This window comes from Drosophila suzukii, chromosome 3 (assembly GCF_043229965.1).
Source record: "Drosophila suzukii chromosome 3, CBGP_Dsuzu_IsoJpt1.0, whole genome shotgun sequence".
NCBI classification, from domain to species: Eukaryota; Metazoa; Arthropoda; class Insecta; order Diptera; family Drosophilidae; genus Drosophila; species Drosophila suzukii.
In genome coordinates this window covers 91,219,626-91,241,284 of record NC_092082.1, presented here as the reverse complement: position 1 = coordinate 91,241,284, position 21,659 = coordinate 91,219,626, and the positions used below count along the sequence as shown (strand labels likewise).

The 21,659-nt window shown below is 37.8% G+C and overlaps 4 protein-coding genes across 9 annotated transcripts in view; 3 read left to right on the top strand and 1 right to left on the bottom strand.

The window, feature by feature from the left end:
• Mlc2 (myosin light chain 2) overlaps positions 1-21,659 on the top strand; it is a 272,717-nt gene that overhangs the window by 100,945 nt on the left and 150,113 nt on the right. Inside the window, exon 1 of one of the 3 annotated variants that reach the window (XM_070996189.1) lies at positions 6,821-6,824. The exons of the other annotated variants lie outside the window; for them this stretch is intronic. The gene's annotated coding sequence lies outside the window, so the exon portion shown is untranslated. Of the gene's footprint in view, positions 1-6,820; positions 6,825-21,659 lie in introns of those variants that run through there. 3 annotated transcript variants of the gene reach the window in all.
• The window catches only part of RpS7 (ribosomal protein S7), a 267,915-nt gene that overhangs the window by 135,199 nt on the left and 111,057 nt on the right, over positions 1-21,659 (top strand). The gene's annotated exons all lie outside the window — the stretch shown is intronic.
• The window catches only part of heca (hdc homolog, cell cycle regulator), an 84,124-nt gene that overhangs the window by 48,256 nt on the left and 14,209 nt on the right, over positions 1-21,659 (bottom strand). The window contains exon 2 of the mRNA XM_036819395.3: positions 1,576-1,672. Coding sequence (XP_036675290.3) covers positions 1,576-1,672 — 97 coding nt within the window. The remainder of the gene's footprint in view (positions 1-1,575; positions 1,673-21,659) is intronic.
• On the top strand, positions 4,186-5,064 carry LOC108016475 (uncharacterized). 4 transcript variants are annotated; one of them, XM_065866995.2, is made up of 4 exons: positions 4,186-4,368; positions 4,453-4,535; positions 4,585-4,720; positions 4,771-5,064. In XM_065866995.2, exons 1-4 carry the CDS (start codon positions 4,248-4,250, stop codon positions 4,851-4,853), a joined length of 423 nt encoding a protein of 140 aa, XP_065723067.2. In that variant the 5' UTR covers positions 4,186-4,247; the 3' UTR covers positions 4,854-5,064. The 4 variants fall into 4 exon arrangements, with proteins under 4 accessions (XP_065723067.2, XP_036677670.2, XP_016938622.3 ...); XM_036821775.3 differs by having other exon boundaries at positions 4,188-4,368; positions 4,588-4,720; XM_017083133.4 differs by having other exon boundaries at positions 4,226-4,378; positions 4,588-4,720.

The window sequence follows — 21,659 nt, the reverse complement described above, 5'->3', positions numbered from 1 at the left end:
AGATCGAGGAGGGCAGACAGGTGAGAGGCGAGGTGTGTGCCAGGATTTTCCCCACCGCCAATTGTCCTGCGAGAAATTCACTCTGTCTGCCACTTATGAAATATTCAAGGCGCAATCCAAGGACCTCTGCATCCTCATATGCACACACAAACGTTATACATACGTATATGTTATGATTTCATGAGTTCTGACCAGGATGATGGTTTGTCGGTTTGGCAACCGCAAATGCCGAAGTTCGCCTTCGAGGCTCGCTAATTGCCACTTGAAATAATTCCCAGTCCAGACCTGCGGCCCCAAATCGGTTTTACTCGGTTCAATACCCGTCTGCGCTCGCCTCAACCACAAGCCCAATCATATATATCAATCGGAGCAGCAGCAACAATGGGATTCAACCAGGCATAATCCATAACAATGTGCAGCTTGAAGGGCTCAAGCGGGCCTCAATCTCAAAACTCAACGACTTGCAGGGCACCGAAAAAAATATATAACAAATATAATCCATATTCCATATGAGTCAGGAGTGATATAAATTAAACTTATAATATTTGTATTTCTTTAAAACATTGGCATACGATAATTGTAATCAACATAAGCCTTCAATTGCATATTTCGAACATATGTCATTTTAAATTTTAGTATTTTCAAGATAAAAATTTCTTGAAATGGGAGTATATTGTTCTTGAAATTAGCCACACTTTATTTTTTTTTTATTTATTTAAATATATTTTTTTCTCAGTGAAAATGACGTCAAATTGAAATCAACTTACACTTGAGCCAGCCATCTCCCTTACTCCCACACCCATGAAATTGTTTGGCTGGGCATTACACCGAGGGTAAACAGAAATCCGAAACAACTGGCAGGGGAATCGGAATCGGGGTAATATCGGAGGCTATATAGAATGGGAATAATGGCAGAAAAGAGGGGACTTGAGAAAAAAGGCTGAATGAGAGGCGGCGAGATTGAAAGATAAGCAGCAGGCCCAAAGACTTTTTCCCCTTCATTGGCTTCCAATGCACTCATTCACAATCGATGATGAGGTGCACTGTGAAAATAAACCATATAAAATAATAAACAAGTGCTCTAAATTAATGGTAAAACATTTCAGGGTACCCATTTAACTGGAATTGGGTAGTTCGATGGATGTAAATATATAATTTCGGTCTAAAAATAAACTAATATTTAATTGATACTTTGCAAATCTTTATTATCTTCCCACTGCAGTAAAGCTTTTTCAGCTTCTCGCTCTCGCTACTCATGTGACTGCGAAAACAGCTTAGACAATGAATATTTGTATTTTTCTACGCTGCACTTCCCGAGAATTCTAACTCAGCTCGGCAGCCTCCGCAGACCAGCTGGAAATTATCTAATCCAACAAAAATAAACCCCCATTTAGACCAAGGCATATCCAATTGCAAGTTTGCCAAGTCAGGCAGATATTTGTTTGCCTTTCCTTCCCAGAAAGCAGTCAAGTCAAGCAAACTCTGCGGTTTCTCAATGAGTGAATAAGCGAAACAGTGAATGAGTGTGAGTAGATAGCCTAGGATTTGAATTGTGTATATGTATTCATAACTCACCTTGACTTGATAAGAATTCAAACGAGTCTTTGGCAGCAAGTTGAACGACGAGAAGTCCAGGCGACGCGAAAAGATCCCATTGCAGCCAGATGTGGAGCTAAAAAGAATCGTAGAAGAAAAATATATGCATAAATCAGAAAAAGATAGATAAGCGAAAAATATGAATGCACAAATTCCTCTAAATAAAAATGTAAATTCCTTGACAGCTGGAAAATTGCAAATATGACAGCCGAGCGGAAATTCCTCTGGTCTCGAGTTCAAGCCGCATAGAATGGCGATAAGGATTTCCCTCTCTAAAATGCTTATATATTTATTGGCTGTAAGCCACGTAACTTGGCATTATTCTGACTAATCGAATAGTACGTGACTTTTCAAGTTTCTTTTTCTCTGCAATATTTTCTTTGCACAAACTGACGTCAGAGGGGCCCGAAATAAAGTGAAAACAAAAGTTGCTCAAGGGCCTTAAAAGCTTAAAAATGACATTATAAAATTAAAGCAAATAAAATTATATTTAGTTCCCTGCTGGGAATTTTTTCACATATTTTCTTTTCAGCTTGTTATATGGCCTACGGCCAAAGCAAATAAAGTTATCAACAATGCCCAATATAAGACAGAAAAAGCTACACAAAAATGTACAATAAAAATAACGAGAAAACGAAAGCAAACAGAAAATGTGAAATAAAAAAAGTAAGAAACGCCATGAGACAAACAGTCGAATTCATTTGCTGACCTTGACATTGAATAGATTTGTTTTATTTTATTTTTCCCTCCTTCCCTCCGGTTTTATTAGCATTTTAATTTCAGTTTTATTTCTACAGCGCTCTCCCTCGCTCTTATCAAGTGGAATTTCAACTTATCTGGGGGGTACGAAAAATACCTTATCTGGTTGTTGGACCCGAAAGCTAAAGCCATTAGAAATGCTATAATACGTTGTTTATTTACACCTTGGCTTCGATTATATAACATAAACAAAGCAGACCGAATGTCGCGTCATTTTCTCGACTTAGTCATCGGCTTTTGCTAATCAGCAAAGCGGTGCGAAATTTGTAATTTATTTTCGAAACAATTACAGGCTGTGAGGAAATTCAATTTCGAAAGGTTAATTGAGCCAAGCGTCGCGCATTCCAGTCCTCTTCACCCACAAGTAAACCCCCGAGATGAGATATTTCTGCTAATTTGGGCAATATGAATTTTAATTCGAATCGAAAAACACAGCAGCAGCTGGTCAGTTCGGACCGCTCAGATCGTTCGGATCGTTCATATTGCTCATATATCGACCCGCTCTTATTGTTTGCTTATTTTATTGATCGGATCTCGCACTCCAGATCGAGATGTGCACGGCTAATGAATTTTAATGGCCCAAATGCGTTGGCCTTCCCACCGCCTATTATTATGGTTAATTTTTGGCCCGAACACGTGCGCTCTGCTCTTTCTTTCTTCCATTCTGTAGAATCTACAAAAGGCCCCCTCCCATTAAAAGCGATCTTAATTCTGATGAGTGTACCCTTTTTTATGAAGGGGGTGTACCAAGTGCTAGAATAAAATCGGGCATCGTATTTGGGCCTGGGTTATGAATTTATCGATTTTATTTGGTCAGCAAACTTTGGATTATTATCACATACTGTTTATGCGAATTGAATCGTTTTTTAATTGGCAAAGCTAAGTTTCAAATGGTATCAGTATTCTAAATATGAACGGTATATTTGTATTTACCTGAATAATTATTAGGTTAAAGTTTATTAAATCAGTCGGATATTCTACCAAATATTATGGTGTTTTAAACGCTTTTTTTTTTTTTTCTAACACGACTGATTTAACTAATTATACTTCTCAGCGACTATTAATTTAATAGCCAGCTAATTGATTAAATTTTCACATAATTTCCAAACATCTCGTTTGAGCAGAGTATAAAATTGTTTAATTTTTAGAACCCATTATGGCCGAATTTTGCATTCGACCGGGCCAATCGTTTCAAGATCTGTGAGTCAGATCCGCCTCCTGTCAGCTCCAGCTATATAGCTTTTGGCAATACCACATAGCATATAGCTGTCATTGGAACAATCAATGATTTGGGGGCTGGCCGGTTCTTCCTGTCTGGACTTTTGTTGGTTTCGCTGGTCTCGGACCTGAATGGAGTTCAAAGTGAAGTGCAGTCACAGCTGGTGAAGTCCGAATCCGAATCTGAATCAGAAACCAAGTCCAATTCCAAGACCCATGAATGTGCTGTAATTTATAGGCGGCGTCGCTTCCGTCGCCTGTCAAATTGAATGAGCCAAATGAGTTGAGCAGCCAAGACAAAGGCGTTTCAAATTAGAATACCAAACATTATCACATGTTCCGAGCAGCTGACTCTGACCTTGAATGGCCGAAAAAAAAAATGGAAACACAAGCGAAACTGAGTTGCCATATAAGCTATTTTCTAGCCACACAAGGTCGTTTATCAATGGAAGAAAATATTATAATTTAGAAAACGTTGACTATAATATTACACATTTTTTTAGAGTGACCATGATGTAATAAGAAACAGTCGATCCTTAAGAATGGTGCAGTGTGACCTTACCATTTCTAAAAGGTTTAAATTTAGGTTGTTTTTCATATACGATACTATACTCATTCCCTATAGGGCGGGCGGATCGATCGGGCGAGGCCTTCGGCCTGCTGTCAAATAAGAGATGAAATGTCGGGAACCCAGGCTAAAGTCTTGCTGTTGCTGCGTGAATCTGCGGGCGGGCTGCAGTTTCCTGGCGTTATTCGAGATTTTCTCATCGATACTAGGCATTTTTGCCGGAGAAGGTAAGCAGAGGTAAGCTCTGGGTTTTAATTTCTTCCTTAAATTTATTCTTAAACTTAAAAAACCGTGTTTTGTATCAAACTCAGGTGGTCGGCTATTGGTGATCGGCAGGGCTGCCTATATGCTGCACTTCCTCGGCTCGATTTTCCTTCTGATGAGCACTTACATGGTATGTCATCACCATTTAAAGTCCCCTCTCTGATCCCCATCTCTTGCAGCAGATCGAAGTGCTGGTCCTCATATATCTCGTGACCAACATAGTCCATTTGATCTTCTCTACCGCCTTCCTCATCGACTACGCCCTAAGCTGCGGTTTCTGCACCCTGGAAGCCATTCCCGTTTTTTTCACTCTAAGTAAGTTCGACTAAAATTTTACATCCAACATTTAGTGGATTTTCCTACAGTTTTCAGCCTTTATTTCTGGCTGGTGGCCTTCTCCTATTGGCGACGCCTTCAATGGGAAAACAATCCCGAAAACGACGAATGAGGCTGAGGGGATATATCGTTAATTCTGGATCTTGAGTATTTATTCTGTGCCTTTTGTGTTGGTTTTGCGCTGTGTACTTTTCGTTTTTGGCCTTAATTTCACACTAATTTGTAAATTTGCCTTTAATGCCAAAGACAAAGAAGAAACCGAAAAGAGCAAAGTTCCGCAAATTGTTTGTACAGAGAAATATATATTTTGTATTCACCGTGGAGAGGAAGAAGTAAATGAATTGCAGGCAATCGGAATCGGCGAGGAGAGGGGAAAACTATGTATTTTTCCTTCTCGGAGGAACCCAATCACTTCATTCCCGGGCAATTTTCAATCACGTGCTAAGTGCTGCCAGACAGAAAAGAGTCGATTTGTCTGCCCTGCCACGTTAGCGTGCAATGCAAGTGGAAAACGGGGGAAAATCGGAGGAAAACTGGAGCTGATTTGTGTGCTGCATAATTTTCCGTGCCACAAAAAGAGCGGAGGAAAAGGGAGCGAGCCCCCATCAAGTGGCAAAACTATTTGCCCTATCACGTACAAATTAAAAATGTGAAATGTTTCAATTTCTGTGGGTCCGACTTCTCGCTTTTTGGGATTGCCTCACCAAACACAAAAACAAAGCACTGAGCTCCACTTCAACTTCGATTGCGGATCCCCCAGTCCCCTGGAAGTCCCTCCCCATACCATCCACTATCCATCGGTTTATGTAAATTCATTTGCGGTGACTTTGCTTTGGCGCCCAATTAGTTTAATTTATGCAAATACAGCGCGGGCCACTGACAGTGCGTGGCGAAAATATAAGTCAACGGATGCGGAGGGCCACCACATGGTGGCTATAATCGATAATTGGGTGATTGGATAATTTACAAACTGAATGTGTTCAATGTACCACTCGAAAAGGCCATTAATCGTTTATGGTGAACCGTTTAATTTGGGACAGACGACGGTGTAATATGCTGTTTTCCAACTTTCGATAGGGCGATAAATGATAACTTCAAATATGAAAGTGTTGTGTTGTAATCGTGTTGATTATCGATTGGAAAGTGGTACATACCCGATAATAGTTTCGATTATTATACGATAAGGTGTTGATTATCGATTGGAAAGTGGTACAGTCCCGATAAAGATGTCGGTTATTATGTTTTTGATCGATAGCACTATGTCTCTGTTCCTTACTGTCCCTCTATGATATTCATATCTCGAGGCCCGCTAAATTTAGACTTGTCTCCAAGCAGCTGCCTCGACGAATTTAATGATTCTCATGTTTGTCGATGTTTCTTCGGTCAATCGTTGCTCTGCTTCGATCCGAACTGATCTCATTTTCGTTTTGACCATTTAATCACCATTTGAATGCATATCAGAGCTTCTTTAGGTCAGTTTTTTCTTCCTACGATTGGGTTCGGTTTGGCCTCCAAGCAAATGTCAGAGCTGCGCGAATGCAATTAATCGATAAATCACCAAATTCTGGGCGCCGCCAATTGTGAGTTTGTAGGTAAATATTTTTTTATTTCCCAGTACCTGTCCGAGCGATTCTTCAAGCGCTTCAAATTGTCGTAGAGATTTGTTCATTTGATAATTTGATTGCGATTGCTGTTATTTCTGCTTTTGGGTGCCACACCTCTCAATAAATTAGACACTGCCCAAAATGCGCAACAAATGCAAAAATAATAATAATAATGGCAAAAGTAAATAGACGAGCGACGTACACAGTTTTCGTGCAATTGCCGCTTCTCACGTTTTTCCCATAAATAACTGGCTGTGGGCCACATTGCGATTCAATTTTAGAAATATAAAAATAAATAACTCTATGCTTATTTCTTTGTTTGGTGGTGGAGCTGCTGCTGCCGCTTCTGGTTATTGATTAAGTCTGGCAATCCCACCGCCCTCCTTCGGTCACGCCCCATCTTTTGATTGAACTTTTCCCTAAGCGAAATAAAAATTGGAAAAACTGCAGTAGGCCAAAACAAAGACAAAGTCGAGATAAATCAATGCAAAATAGGAGAGTGGTCATGGTAAAAAAATAGACATGAAATGGCAAAGTTAACACCGCAAGCGTCGAATCAAAATCGAAATGAGTTTCCATCTCACACCGAATAAACCAAATCAAATTAAATGGGAAATCACATTTTACTTTCATTTCTCTGTTGGCAAATTTTCCCCTTTATTAGGCCTTCTTTTTTTACTACTCTGGTGTCTATGGGCGCGGTCTTTAATATTTCCCATGCTCTAAACACGCACCCACCTAATAAAAAATATAAAAAAAATCCCAAATCCCAGGCCAATTTATTAACATTTAAATCGAATTTTTCCTTATCGCTTTTTTAGGGAGAGGAGGTAAAGCATTTCCATGTAGCGGACATAAAAAAATTACAAAATTCATATGAAATGCAATACAATAATGTGCAATCTCGTCTGCAATTGAAACCAGTAAAACAGTGGGGACTCGAAAGGTGAATTTATATGTTAATAGATTTTTGAAAACAAATGAACAAATGGATTTTTCCTTATTATAAACCATTTTTAAGATATGAAATATTATTTAGTGTGCGATATTCTTTAAAAATTACTAATTTCCCTTTATTTACTACCCACTGTACTGCAATCTGAGCCCAGGCCAAAAAACTGACCGCATCGCAACGCAAGATCAGCGGCGAGTGCAAATTGATTAATGGATGCTAAATATTTAAAACATTTTCCAGTCATTGCAGCCAGTAGTTGTTGTAAAGCGAAACCATGAAAAGTTGCCGCTGCGTTTGTTGCTGTTATTAATTGTTGTAGTTTATGCCTTAAAACGGCAACCAGTTTAGTTGAACCCCCCGCACCAAAAACCGAGTTAAAATGACTCTGGTCCGACTATCGCATCTGTTCGATCTTAGCAAACGATCTCAAATTGCAGTGGAAAATGGAAACAAACTTTTAGCCTCGCTTAATTGCGCAAATTTAGCCAAGAGGCTCTGATTTAATCCATGGAAATAGCAAATGTTAATCATGTGGGTTGTGTCTTTTGGGTCTTACACAAAGCGATATACGAGCTCATTTCTTGCCACACATTTGCTTTTCGCCTTTGTTCCAAGTACGAAGCGGGCAAATTAATTAATAAAATACAAAAGTAATGGAGAAAAAATGAAACAAATCGAAATAAGCATAAACAATGCTGAGCTAATTAAAGCAGCAGCCCAGCAACAACAAATGCCAGATCAGACCGACCCACATCTAAAAGTTGATCATTTTCAAAAACGCTCATGCTCGACCATCGAAATACTCAGTGGTTAAGTTGGGGTTATTAAAAATGATAATGTTCATAAAAACTAGAAAATTGGAAAGTGAAATCCATAAAACAATACATGTATTAAAAGGTGATTTATGATTTTTGAAAAGTTAGGTGTTTATCTTTATTTCTGTGTTAAATTTAAGTGCTTATGACTAATAAATACCAAAAAAGAAATAATTTATATAACTTGGAGAGTGGCAAATATTGTAGTTACTTCTTAAATAACTCTGTTACAAATTGACTTTACAACCCATTAAACCCTCTCGCTCCTCTACTACCTCTTTTAATATAATAAAAACTTTTGCACTTGAAGCGCAACGTGGAAACATAAATCATGGCAAAAAGTCATTTTACAGCGATTCCAAATCGGAATCCGCCGCAAAGGCCAAGTTAAGGTTGTGTGGCCAAGGGGTAGGGGCAGGGGCAAGGGGAGGGGCGGACAAGCCACGCATGAACTCCAACTGAACCTGGCCTGAACTTTAAGCCCAGTAGCAATTGTTGGGGGAGGGCGTGTGCCAACAGCCGACAACCGACAGTCACAAATAGCAGGGGAAAATCTTAATGCACAGAAAAAAATTATATATTTCAAGACCTATTTTAAAAAATATTTTAACTCTTTGTTATAATGTAAAAACAATAATAATATTATAATGGATCTTCCCCGAATACTATAGATACAATGTTTAGTACAAAAAGCGAATCCCTTGGGTAAAGGTTTTTGTCTCTGCTGCGGTTGACCACTGCTTTCTAACTATGAGGAACTATTTCAAAATGTTTAAAAAATATTTTCTTAATTTTAAAATTTGATAGAATACAAAACTGAAGGGAAAGCTTTAATATTTTCTTTTTAAATCATTTAAGTAGCCCTTCTTTTCTTTTATCTTATTTTATATTCCCTTTTCATATGAAATCTGTACTTTATTTTTTCCTCTGTAGCTCTAGTCGTGTTCGTAGTAAAATCAGGTTGATGAGCATTGGACAGTCGCTGAAAGTAAACTAGTTCTTGTGCGATCTCCATCTCCCGAGGAGCAACAGGCCAGCAAATTCTGGGTGCGGTAGCCTCCTTTTTCCGGCACGAACTGAAACTTTAAGCCAGGGCAGCATGCATACGGCCAATAGCCGGGGGAATAGAGCAGGCTTTAATGCCTTTTTTCGCCGAGCCGGGCAGAGAGTGCAAGAAACCCATAAATTAGCCGGAGTGCGCCTTTATCCATGTGTGTGCAGTGGTGCTCCATCTGAGTTTGTGGTCAAATAAATAGAAAATTAGCCAGACATTGGCCAGCCAAGCAGCAAAAGCACAAGAAACGTACAAATAATGTGGATGTTGCAGCAGCATAAAAGAGCAATAACAACGCAAGCAACGTCGCACATTAGTTGCCATAAACTGTGCAAGTCTAGAAATTCTGGAACTGAAACCGAAACTTCGGAGGCAGAGGCAACAGCTCATTGCCGCTAATTAATTGCGAGCGGTCAGGCGGGCCCCACAAAGAGGTGTTGGCCATAAAACAAGTAAAAGGGAAAGGGGATTGATAGGGGCTCCTATAAATTGCCAACGTCAGCAGCTGCTGGCCAGGAATTTAAGGCTCTTTCAGCTGGAAGAAAATCAAGGCAAGGCGATGAAAGGAAAAATTCCTCAGTCGACTTTGCTTGCATTTCTACTTTAAAAACATATTATAAATGTAAGGACACTTTTTTGGAAGGTATCTGTCCAGAGCGGAGCTGGGTTGATCTAAAAATCTAAAACCAAAAACCGAAATTCCGAAATAACTCATCAGTGTATGCTAACTAAGGATTTTTACCTACATTGAAGAGTTTCAATTGAAATATATTATTTAATTTTGTGATATTTTTCATATCAAGTCATGGCATTTCGGCCAAGTATATCTAATCCTTTTCCAATCTTACCTAATCGGTACCTCCCATTTTCCTAGCCTCACCCCACTATGAATCACGAAAAAAACGTCCAAGACTTGTAAATATTTTTTACGCTCGCGTGTTAATCGCAAACAAATTAAAACTAAGACACACACAGAGAGCCAGACTCATATGAGCGATGAGGAGGAGGGGAGCTGTTAATGAAAATGCCACAAAATTCCCATAATGCATTTCGAGGCTGTCTAGGAGACAACTTCGACTTCACGCTGCGCCACACAAAAAGACTACTACTACAAAAAAAGAGCTGTGAAAAGTCTCATTACTTTGGACAAATATGCAGTGTTGGCTGGGCAAAAAGAGTTGGGGGCAAATGTGCAAAGTTGCCAAGTTTTTGTGGGGCCGAACTAAAAGGAGAGGGCAGCAACTAGACCGCAGCAGCTCGCGTGTTTTGCGGTGGCAAGTTCATAGATACAGTATATCCACACCACATATGTATCCATATGTACATATATATGGAGCAGGCCAGGCGGCAACTGTGACTTGATCCCTTTTCACTACTTCTCATGCCACACGCACGGTTTTTGCAATTAAAATGGATTTTCTGGCTCTCTTGCAACACACAACACACAACATACAACATGTGGGGACACATTTTTTCCAGAGGCGTCAAATTAATTGCCACAACTTTTGCCAGCCACTAACATTTTATTTCGCATTCAAATGTTTCAATTTTGGGGCGGGGGTAAAGGAACTACCAGGCGACAGATCGATGGGCAACATGTGTAAGCCAGGCCCAGACACATTTGAATATTATTTTCTGTTTAATTAATGCCTGCCTTTCTCGGCTTTTGCCGGGTAAACACATTTAATTACATTTAACCCGAGGACCCGAGAATTTCGTGTGAAAGAAAAACATTTACATAGCTACTAATGTGTGTATTTACTGGACTCCACAAGTTAAAGACATGGCTAACGATCGATATTTAAAGGGGATTACATTCTATGACTCAGAAAGATAGAAACAAATGAAGAACTAGCTAACAAACATATGCTAAACAGTCCTTGAATATTGTGTTGTTTCTTTTAAAACCCTAACCAGTAAACCCAATATTTAGGCATTAGTAGCCTGATCCCCTTGACTGAATGTGCCAGCAAATCAGGCAACATTTTGGATATTATTTGCAGTTCGCGGAATTCGTGATCAATCAATATTTGGCCAGCTCAAATAGAAGATAACTTAGAGACTCCCATGCGTAATACCAGTACGGAGATCTTTGGGCAAATAGCAACCAGGAGAAGGTCGAACCCAAAAGGCCTCAAGTATCGTATGTATCTTTGAGTAACGTGTCTGCAGTATCTGTATCTCATGACAAATTGAGCTGTCAGCGGCGACTCTTTGAGCCAACCGGCAAACTTCCTCTATAAATCAATGTATTTTTTCGTTTTTCGTTACTTTTGAACAGCCAAATAATGCCGACAAGTGCAAATAGCAGAGAAATATTCAAAAATAATTGGAAACATGTCTGCGCGACTCTGAAATCTCATCGCGAGTGCCCACATTAATTCTAATTGGCAATATTTTTTCAGTGCTCGGTGGATTTCTGTTTCATTTGTTTTTTTTTTTGTATTTTTTGTGTGTGTCTAACTATTTCTTTGGGACGCCGATAGACGATAGACAAAGGCACGATTCGAGGTGATTTGAACTCCACCCATTTTCATTTTCAATCCACATTTTCAGATTCAGAGTTTTTGCAACTGACACTTGACATGCCAACGAGGGGCGGGATTGAGGACTCTAAATGAATGCACTCGTTTGATTTATGCATTCAATTAAGCACGACTACAGTGCGTAGAAAAACTTTAAAAGATTTCGCAATTCAAGTAACTCATAAACTTTCGAAAACTCATTTGTTTTATTTCTCTCGCAAACAAAATGTGTTAATCGCTTAATAACTTCTTCGTTTTATTTTTAGTAAATCATAAATATATTTCCTGTTGGAAAAATCTGCTTTCCCACTTTTACAACCATCAATCAGCGAGCCATAAATGTCTTTAGAGCCATGTCTCGCACTGTATGAAAAGCCATTTCAGGCAAATCGCACTTAAACTTTAATTGCAATTATCCAATAGACAAACTCCTAAAAATGTGCTCGTAGTTTCTGAATCATGTCTCGTACTTGTGTATTTTGTTACAAAATCATTTTTATGTGCCTTTCTTCTGGCGGCTGCTGGCAAACAATATTATTATGGTTGGCCAGTGGCATTGTTATATTATTGTGCCCGTCTGGCTTATTTATGACCGCCAAGCTTAGGCTTAGATTTTTAATTAATTCAAGGCTTTTGCGGCACGTTCCCCCTCCCCGCATAATTGTGTAATTGTTGTCTGTGGTCAGCCAACGCGTACTGTGAAAAGAAAAATATATCTACAGAAAATAAAATGAAAACAACCACCTCCCCTTTTGGGTTGAGTCATCATCACCTCATCGCCACACAATTTGTTACGACTTCGTGGGCGTTGGCGTGAAAATTCTGGGGTAAAAATACTAGGGAAAATGTCAGCGGAAAATTGTGGGAATTCCCTTTCGTAGGGGTCACAGTGCATTATTCCCCCTCCCTCCAGCCAGATTGCAATTAAAATTCATTAGCGAGCGGACAGCCAAAAGTAAAACAAACGAAATTAGTCGAGTCACAAGGCAAAGGCAATTCACTTAACAACACGGCAGCAAACCCACATGGCAGCATAATTAGACCAAAACCAAACATGTTTGCTGGCCAAACTACAAAGGCGGCTCTTTTTACACTATTTTTGTTGACAACTTTGATGGGGGAGAAAGGAGGGAACCACCACCATCAAATGACCGCAAATGGTTGGGAACTACCTTTTCGTATCGCTATAAGTGTGGTAAATATTTGGATAGCTTTAAAATACCCAACCCAGGTACAAAAAAATATGGTAACACCTTATCTACATTCAATGATAACACATTTACAAGTAAGCTTATAAAAGAAAAGCAGATCAACTTAGTAAGATACCTCCCGAGTACCGAAAACTTTCTAAGCAAATTAAAGCAACCTTTTACAAAGAGTAGAAAAATATATGGGTAGGTACAACCAAAATAACCAAGCAAATTTCATATGAAATATGGTAAAAAAAAAAAAGGGGAAGTGAGACAACAGAAAGGGACCAAGACCAAGGGCCAAATGTGTTGAGACCACAACATGTTAAGTGTTATTTATGCGGTCGGGAGATTTCTTATTAAGATAGGGCTAGACTTCCCCAAACTTCTTTACCTGTTAGGGCCATAATAAATGTGGCTCGGACTTATGACAACAAAAGGGTTATTTTCTGTTTTTTTGGGGTACAAAAAACATACAAGAAATTGCTAGGAAACAGCTGCCCAGACAAGAATGGAAAACGGAATTATTTTTTCCTTGGGGAATATAGCGGAAATCTCGCCTCAAATCGGGAATGACATAAGCCATTCCGCAGGAACTTTCGATAGAAACATTTCCGAGTGCACTCACATTAAGCATACGCCGGGTATGCAGGCGATAAGAAAGTCAAACCCGCTGGGAAAAAGATAACGAGTGTGAGCAGAGCTCAAACAAAGGAGTGGGCACTGCGATATATTTAATAAATTATTACACTTGGCTGGGGCAAAAGAACAAAAAATAAAGTAATTATAATGATAACCAGCTCACACCGCTTGACATGACTAATTGAAAAACCGGAGATGTTTGAAAAATGATAGAAAACACCAGGAAAACGCCCATGCAAAATATTCTATTAGTGGCACCAGTGTCAAGTCCACCAGACAATGTCATCATCATCGCAGATATTATTAAGTGCACGGCGTAAAAATAGATTTCACTCAGTGCAATCCATAAATTACTAAGCGTTTAATTGTTATTCAAACAAAAGCGATAAACTCGCCGTCAACTAGAATATTTTCTGTAATTACTGCAATATTCAATTAGAGAGCCATCTACATGCGGCTCAACTCAACCCAACTATTCCGATCCATTTGCGATCGATCGTTCATCGATCCAATCGATTTGTGCAGCGACATTTCATTAATTACTGCTAATTTGCTGCTTTCTTGGGCTCGAAAACGTGAGGGAATGCACTGAAATTACATTTTTCATTTTCACTTTAACTTGCTTATCATTTTAACATTTCAGTGTTATAATTTTAACCACAGGTTAAACCTTTTAAACATTCGGTTAAAAATTTATCAAGGTTTTTTTGATATTCCTAGCTGCCCTGTTTGAACTGTACTAAATAAATGAAATACTGATGAAATTATGGTAATTCCCATTTTTCCGCGTGCAAATATTGCGCAAGTTGGCGAGTGAATCATTCGAATCATTCGATTGAGCGGCTCTAGTCGATTTGTTGGTTTTATTGCTATTTGCCATTTTACTGTTAGAGCGACAACAAGTTGACTTAAAAGTGCATTGCAATTTCTAGCTAAATGCAGCAACAAAAATAACAATAATAATAGTATGATGTCAGCAATTCAGAGCTGTATCAATAAAGAGAAAGAGACGGGGATAGTCGAAAGAAAGAGAAGGCACTCACATTGTGTGTGGGCGACAAGTTCAATTTGGATTCATTTAAAGCCCGAGAAAGAGGGAAAAAACATTGAGAAAATGGGAGGCCAGCACACAAATGAAAAATAAAAGCAAATCCCATTTTTTATATATAGGTAATTCACAATAATTGTTAACAATGACGTTCGTTCGCGCGATGCCCGCTGAGGCAATTTAAATGCAAATAATTTTGTAAGAAATTTACATGGCTTTAAATTTGAATATAATTACTCGAATTAGACGCCGGCAAAAGCAACAGGCATATGGACAAATTGCCTGAAAAGCCCACGCCCACAATTGCCCACTTGTTGAGCTTTCTACTTCATACACTTAAAAATTAATTTTGCAACAATCACACACAGAGAGCGAAAGACAAAAGCAAAAGCCACTACAGCAAACGAGGTTCAACAAACGCAAAATTGTGCAAAACACAAAAAAATAGTAAAAATGAAAAAGTAAACAACAAAAGTACCAACCACAACTAGGCAATTGTTTAAGTAACTTGTAACAGAAGCAGAAAAAACGAATTTATTTGCCATTGCAGCAGCAGATGATCAAAATGAAGCAGCAGGAAAAGTGACGTGAACAGTGGGTTAAAGTTATAGGAAAAATATATAACCCATAATTAATATTATAATAATTAATTATTATATTAAATTAATTGTCAATAAATTTACTAAAGGTCAACGAACTTGTAATAAATGAACAGCCAAATAATGAACACATAATCAATGAATAACTACAAAATGATAGGTGAACAATTTACAAATGAACACTCAAGGAGTTAACTTTCAAGAAATGAACTTTCACGAAATGAACTTTCACGAAATGAACTTTCACGAAATGAACCTGTAAGAAATGAACTTTCACGAAATGAACCTGTAAGAAATGAACCTGTAAGAAATGAACTTTCACAAAATGAACCTGTAAGAAATGAACTTTTAATAAATGAACTTTTAAGAATGGAACTTTAAATAATGAACTTTCAAGGAATTATCTCTCTTTAACGGATCGAAAAACGTATATCTGAAATAAAGAAAATAAAATAGATTCGACTTTAGTGTTGTCAAATATATTACCTGAGCCCACAACTTGGAACCACTATAACTTTGCTACCGATCGCTAATGAAGATGATGTTGCAAAAAAGCGAGCACAGGTAATAGAAAAATAACGGTCTTTGGCAGCTGCCAACTGAAAAAAAGTGGGCGTGGCAAACAGGAGCGAAAAAGAGATGGCAACAAGGAGATTGCATTCAAGTTGATACCGAAATTGAAAGCGAATTTGCTTTCCATTTCAACTTCTCTGCAGTTTGGAAATTAATATAACTTTTTTCAGGGTGACAGGTGTGCTTCGAACTACAAAATTAATTAAAAAACTTAAGACAGCGTTTCGTTTTTTGTTCTCACGCTGTGGGAGACGAGCTAAAAAATAAAATTAAAAAACCTGCCAACACGCGCACGAAATTTTAAGCACATTTTATTTGCTATTATTATGTGGATTTTGTTTGCTTTTGTTTGGGCTTTTGGGTTTTTGCTTTTCACCCACTTACCGCAGGAAACGTGCCAAGATCGACGGTGCCTCAGCCCCCTTAAAAATAAACAAAATTAATATGCAATTAATCGCCCATCACAAAGGAACATGCTGCCAATACAAACACACACGGGTTAAAAAAATCTTAAAAAAATAAAAACAATTGCTGTACGTGCACATGTCGCTCGAAAAAGAGGAAGAGACATGATAAACATCTGAAACAGCTGAAAAGTCACCTACTCACAGCCCCGAAATGAAAAAAACAGGAAAAAACAAATCGAAGCAGGCCAAAAAAGCCGAAAATCAACAAAAAATCACAGGGGGAGGAGCTGAAGAGCCGCACCCTGAAATGTGTCAAAGATCAACTGACAAAAATCGTCAGACAACGACGATGGCAATAAACAAGAAACAAATGTTTTGCAGAGAAGAAAACATGTTGTTTTTATTTGGATACTAAGAGGTGAACACAAAATATAAAAAATAAAAGAACATATTTTTAAAAGATCATATAAGGAAAGAAAATGTTTTCCTTTCAAATAATATTTTCAGAGCAAAAACTTCCTATATTGAGAACTATTTTATCTAGCTACTTATTGTAAAAATAAATTGTTCTACATATATGTTTTTATAAATACCCCTTATAAAAAAGGACCCTAAAAACGTTTTCCTTAAGGAACTCACTATTCACAAAAACGAAGTTACATTTTTTTCAGTGCAAAAACACACAAGAAAATATTAAAAGTGTAGAGACCCGTCTTAAACAGAGCAGGAAATCAGCAGACAGCCAAAATGCAATTGAAAACGAAACTGCAAAAGGCAGAGAGATACCAAAAAAAAAATATAACCAAAACTTTGCGCCGTGAGAATATTAATTTGGAAATGGACAGGATTGGCCGAAAACTTGGTCGAGTCTTTATCTCATGTGAATAATCGGATTTTCTGCGGACGTGGGCGGTTGGGCGTGGCCAAAGGTTAAGCCAAGTTGACCAGAAGATGGCGCCAGGAAAGGAAACCCATTGCGAAAACAATGCAAATCCATTGATTGCGGCGAACAAACAACCGCAGAACAATTGTCAATATAATTCCTCATTAATGGTTAGCTAATGAAAGGGCTCCATTATTCTGTTCAATGCAAAAAATGAATCTTGTAAATGAAAGTCAAAGTTTAGTCCTGATAAGGCCTCGGCGATGTTTGCTCAAGTGCCAGCTGCTGCAGGAGAAAAAGAAAAAAACGATAAAGTCCGGCCCCCTTCCTTTGTTCAAAACGCATCTTATCAAGTCACAAGCTCACGCCTTGAGCCTGAAAACTTTGCTATATGCACACAGCTGTGTTTAAATTATTACCACCAAAGACGAAAAGCACTTGAAATACAAACGTATACCGAGTTTCATATCGATCTAATGTGGGGGTACCAATAATTTTCCAATTCTGTTTGATCAGTGATCCATAAACTTGCTTATCAGGTTTGTACATGTGAGTTCTTGAAGAGTGAGTGAAATTGTGATTGGTGGAATTGCTTGCGGGTGAAATACACACAAAATATATATATTATTTCGACCCCAGTTGTGTGCATATATAGTTAAGTATGACAGCTGATCTTTTCAAGTGACCCACTTAGCGTGTGTTTGTGTACTTTCCTTTTCACAGGCCTCACACAACAATGCAAGTCTTTTGTGCCCACGAAATGAAGTTTGTTTCATAAATATTTGCTGCAATCCGAGAAACTGAAACCGAAAATGAAACTCGCACAATTTTCGACCTTTTTCCAGAGTCTCTTTATATTTTTTGGGGCTGTATTTTTAGAAAGTGCGTGCGTAATTGAAGTTTTAGTCAAGTTGGCAAATAAATTGCCGCAGCCAAGTCAATAAATTAAGCAAAAGCAGGCGGCACAAAACTCAGAGCAAAAGCAGCGCAGCGAAAATTGCAGCAGAAATTGCAACTGCAACTGCACTCGAGGCGAATGAACGCAATGCAACGCTCTGCTGACGCCGACTGCTCTGCCGGCAATGCACTTTGCCAAGGACAGATCCATTGAAAAACCGCGAAGCAGCGGCTCTGTTGCAATGACTGCATCGTGCATCGGTGTGCCATAGTACACAGAGAAAAATAAATAGCTTTTATAAAAAATATGTCATTAAAAAAAGGTGGAGAATATAATTTACTATAATTATACATCAAAATATATTGCATATTATGATGATAGAAGATTATCTCATCTTGTAGAACACTGATCTAATATTTATTTATTTATTTATTATTATTAATAATCTTTTAAATGTAATATTCCAAAAAGTTTATGTTATTTTATAAAGATTTAGTATAGATCTAGATCTAGTATAATTAAAAGTATATACATCAAAATATATTGGAAATTATGATGATAGAAGATTGTCTCATCTTGTAGAAAACTGATCTTATATTTATTTATTTATTATTATTACTAATCTTTTAAATGTAATACTCCAAAAATTTAATATTTTTTTAATAATATTCACACTGATAAGGTTACCTAGTTAATACTTAATGAATTTGAATCCTAATCAAAAAATTCAAATAATCATAGTGTCAATTACACATTTCCTAAAACCTAAAACTAAATCAATCTCTCAGTTTCTCTCAGTGAACCTGTGTGCCAATGCCTCTCTCGTTTATGTGCGTGTAATTTATAAATATAATTAATAGAATTACACGGCGTACGGGCGCAATATTGACACTGATATCGTAGACTTTCGTCCTGTCCCTCTCGCTCACTGGGAGCTACTCTTCTTTCCCATAGTCGTAGTCGTAGTTTAATGCCCGCTGAAACAAAGCCCCAAGGTTATAATAAAAATAAAAATAATGCAGGCAGAGCTTAAGAACTCGGGGAAACAGCAATAAAAGCAGACAGGGCCAGGGAAAATAAAATACAAGAGATATTAAATATCCAGAAATACTACCTAGGTGTTTTTTAAATTTTAATATTTGTTATTTTGTTGTTAAATCCAGTTAGAAAACGTTGAAATACTTCCATTCCCCAAGTTTGATAGTATTTTAACGTGGTTTTAGGGATAGGGAACCGTTCCCGGTAGACCACTAAATCCGATTGCTTTGTTTTGGTATTTCACTTTGTCGCTTTTTACACATTCGAGGCACGTTCAAGGCTTCCCTAGACTCCCCACCACCCACTGGGCTTATCCAGTTGGATTTTCGTATATTTTTCTACACTTGCCACTGGTTATTTGCTAACTAGAAATTGACAGTTGAATAAATGGTGCGCTTTTCCCTGGCAGTTATTTATCCCGAATTTCCCGAATTTCAATTCCATTTTACCAAGCCTTTTGTTTTTGTCCACATTTCAATCAACATGCAAATTTAAAGAAAATTGAAAGTTTCGTTTTTCGTCAACTGGTTCGGATGGTTAATTAAAAGTCATAAATTGTCGCCTAATGCAATGTGAATATTTCATAAAAATTGCCGGTGTACTTTTTATTGTAGCTTGCGTAAAGTGGAAAAAAAGGGGCGTGGCAGCGTGTGCAAAGTGCATTTACCTCCCAGTGCAATAAATAAATAAATAAAGAAACAAAAAAAGCATAAAAACATCGGGCGTGTGATTGACTTCACTCAAATGCGTGGCACGTTTTTTTGTGCAATCACTTCGCATTTGGTTAGAGGAAAATAGAGAGAGAAAGGTAGAGTAAGCTACGCAATTTTTTTACCTTAAAAACTAGTTTTTAACGCGTTTTTCTATGGCCAATTTCAGCGATCGAGCGCATCGGATACTCGGGCGTATGAGTAATATTTCCCAGCGGCCAGCGAGTTAATTAAATGCAATAGGCGAAGGATGGGGTGAAATATAAGAACTTACTCAAGGAAAACGTTGAATCATCCGCCTATTACAAACTATATTTAAGGAAATATTAACTTAAATCCATTTTGAAATATATCAAGTGGTTGAGAAATATTTCCATACATTTTTAAGAACCATTAAAGTCATGTATTAATTAAAAAAACACTAAATTCTCAAAAATTAAGGGTACAAATAATTAAAATTTGGGTCTTAAATTCATAATAACAAAAGCAATGAACACGAATATATATAGAAACCAATTTAAAACGAATTAAAAAAGCAATCAAATAATAATTCTTAAAATTAAAAGGAACGTTTAAATCGTTGTGAAAAAGATACATTTAAATAGCAATAAAATATTGAACAACCCATTGGTAAAATGCCAAATTAAGGTCTGAAAACTTAAATGAAAATTGCAGTTTCTGACTGAAAACAAGTTGCGTATGCTTTTGTTTTACTTTATTTTGTTTGCGTTTATTTGTTGATATTTTTTGTCGTTTATATATTTTTTGTTTTTTGCTTAAAGTCTACGAATTTGGCAACTGCAAGTCAAATTTAATTTGACAGGCCGCGTAATGAACGAAAAGAGAGAAAAACCAAAAGTTGAAAACTGAAAAATGGCAGCTGGCAGCCAAGTGGCCAAAAACAAAGCTTTTTATGGCCACAAAACCGAATTTGAGCTTTGACTTTTTTGCTTTTGTTGCTGTATTTTTTGTTATAGGCTATGGCAATATTCGATTTGGATTTTCATCGGCCGTTTTTCCATTGGCAGGCGGGCAAAATGCAAATCAGCGAGGATGACAATCCCAAAATTAATGACGACAATAAACAATTATTGAATAATTGAAATGGACTGGGGGAAAATTGATTTGTGGACTGCAAAACTGCACAATGGCCACATAACAAAACTGTAATCATAAAAGAGCCAAAGGACAGCAAACAAACTGGGAAAACGGGGGGAAATTAAGGAAAAGCCAGACGAAACAAACAAAGCGGAAAAATGTTGACAAAACATGAAAACCAACCAGCAAGGGCAAAAAAAAAACAGAGAAAACAAAAAGAAAGAGTTGCGGCCAAATTGAAAAATAAAAGTTACGTATTAGCCAGACGACAGCCAGCCATAAAGTTGAATGAATGAAATGTCTGGCTGGAAAACTCGCAGTTTTCCCGGCGCAAGTTGAGTGGTGCTTGCCAAGAGGAAGGACGACAGTTGATCGGGTAATTAGCGTGTCTGACCTTCTGCCCCACCCCCTCCTTATCTTCCATATAAATCGGAAAACTGGGGGGGGGGGTTCTGTGGCACCTCTGGGGCCACTTGATATGGCTCTTGGTAAGTGTCTGCCAAGATGGCGCCACGATAATTCCCTCTGAGCAGCGAGAAATGGAAATTGATTGCCGGCATTTAAATATTTTATTGATTGAAGGGTAGCTTAAATTAAAGGACCTTTAAGGGTGGGCAGTACAAAAGCTAACTTAAAGGTCAATCAGTTTAAGTTAATCCTTGGAAATTTAAATACGTAGTCCCTTTTAAGCCCTATCAAAGTAATATACACATAAAGCGAATGTGTGTGGCGGCAGAGCTTAGGCAGCATAAAAACTATATACTTGTTATAACCTCTAAACTAAAGTTAAAAATAAATTTAGAAATTCAAACTTTGTTTAAAAACTAATCTGTTTATATTGGACATTTAATATAGGGCTTAAAAAATCCCCAAGCCAAT